General features: G+C 35.9%; 1 protein-coding gene across 1 annotated transcript in view; it reads left to right on the top strand.

Moving 5' to 3' along the window:
* The window catches only part of LOC107086318 (glutamate receptor 1-like), a 67,325-nt gene extending 66,170 nt beyond the window's left edge, over positions 1-1,155 (top strand). Inside the window, exon 4 of the mRNA XM_015377185.1 lies at positions 1,073-1,155. Within this exon, the coding sequence (XP_015232671.1) occupies positions 1,073-1,155 (83 nt within the window). The remainder of the gene's footprint in view (positions 1-1,072) is intronic.
* The last annotated feature ends 348 nt before the right edge of the window (positions 1,156-1,503 follow it).

Genomic DNA, 1,503 nt, shown 5'->3' with positions numbered 1-1,503 from the left:
CACTGCAAAAATAATCTAGAAGTAACTAAACGTTTTTTAATTAAGTGTATTTACCCTTAATTTGAGGAGGTAAATAAGATGATCTCCCACACTGGAAAAAAGATCTAGAAATAGGTAAAAATGTATTAAATTAACTGTATTTACCCTTAATTTGAGTAGGTATATTAGATTGTTTGCCAATGAAATGAGTATTTTTCCTCATAAAATAAGATAATTAGATAATATGCACTTGAAATAAGACAATGAAATTATGTTTTCTTATTTTAAGTGTAAATTGTCTTGTTCCATTGGCAAAATGTCTCTTTTGCCTCCTCAATCCAAGAAAAATTCACTCATTTTAAGAAAAAAATACTTATGTAGATTTAGATTTTTTCCAGTGCAATTAGCATTTCTGCTCAAATAATATAATTAGATAATATGCACTGGAAATAAGACAATGCAATGTTTTTTATTCTTATTTTAAATGTAAATTCTCTTGTTCCGTTGAAAAAGTGTCTCACTTACCTCCTCAATCCAAGAAAAAATGCACTTATTTTCAGAAAAAATAAGTTATTTAGATTTCTATCTTTTGCAGTGAGTGTCTTTAGTCAGAGGCGTCTCCATATCAGGTACAAGACAGACCTCTACAGATGATCCTTCCTGCCTATTTACCATTGGGATTAATAAAGTAATAATGAATTGAATTGAAAAACCAGTTAGAAAAACAAAAAGCAAAGTTACAACTTTTACTTTCTCTTTGGGATCCAAAAATATTTATGTACTGAATTGAAATCATTGTAAATGTAGAACAATAGAAATTAATGTTGGGATAGTAAAATAAAAAAACAACCAAATGAAATGCTGGTTTGTATCTCAATGTTCTAATTGCTACAGTTCATTTAGATTACAGCAGCCCGTAGAGTGTGGGTGAAATGACTTTATTTACTCAGAGGAACGGCTGCGAGTGCCAGCTTGAGAGGAATCGGATCGGTCCTCTGCCAGCAGCACAAGTACAACAGTGAGTCAGGCTGTAAATCACAGCTCAAGATCAATGTGTTCCCTAATCTCCTTTTATTTCCTGTCTTACCGTAAGCCCTCAGCTCATTGGCCGCCCTGCCTCTCCGTGATGCTCAGCAGCATATCACAGACAGGGTAATTGAGTATCACCACCTGTAATTGGTGCTTAAAGGAGGCATGTCTGGATGTTAGTGTGTCCGCAGACCGAGATGAAGCCTGGGACGATTATTTGTTAGCATGAAAGTGGTGATTACTTAGGCTGGCGGCGCACAAGCTGGAGACGCACACCTGCAAGTGTCAGAGTGCTTAATGGACTGTCCCGCTCGTTGCACTTTATCACCAAAGCTACAGGGGAGATTCTGATGGAGAAGCTTATAAGAAGAAATATGGGTCTGAGCGCAGCTTCTGATTGGTCCACAACATGCCTTGATTTGTTTCCCAGCTCATGTTCACTGGAAAAACAATCTAGAAATAAGTAAAAGTTTCCTAAATTAAGCATATTTATCC

The sequence above is a fragment of the Cyprinodon variegatus genome, unplaced genomic scaffold (genome assembly GCF_000732505.1).
Source record: "Cyprinodon variegatus isolate N-32 unplaced genomic scaffold, C_variegatus-1.0 Scaffold148, whole genome shotgun sequence".
Classification (NCBI taxonomy): Eukaryota; Metazoa; Chordata; class Actinopteri; order Cyprinodontiformes; family Cyprinodontidae; genus Cyprinodon; species Cyprinodon variegatus.
The sequence above is the reverse complement of the archived record's forward strand: the minus strand, read 5'-3'. Positions and strand labels throughout refer to the sequence as shown.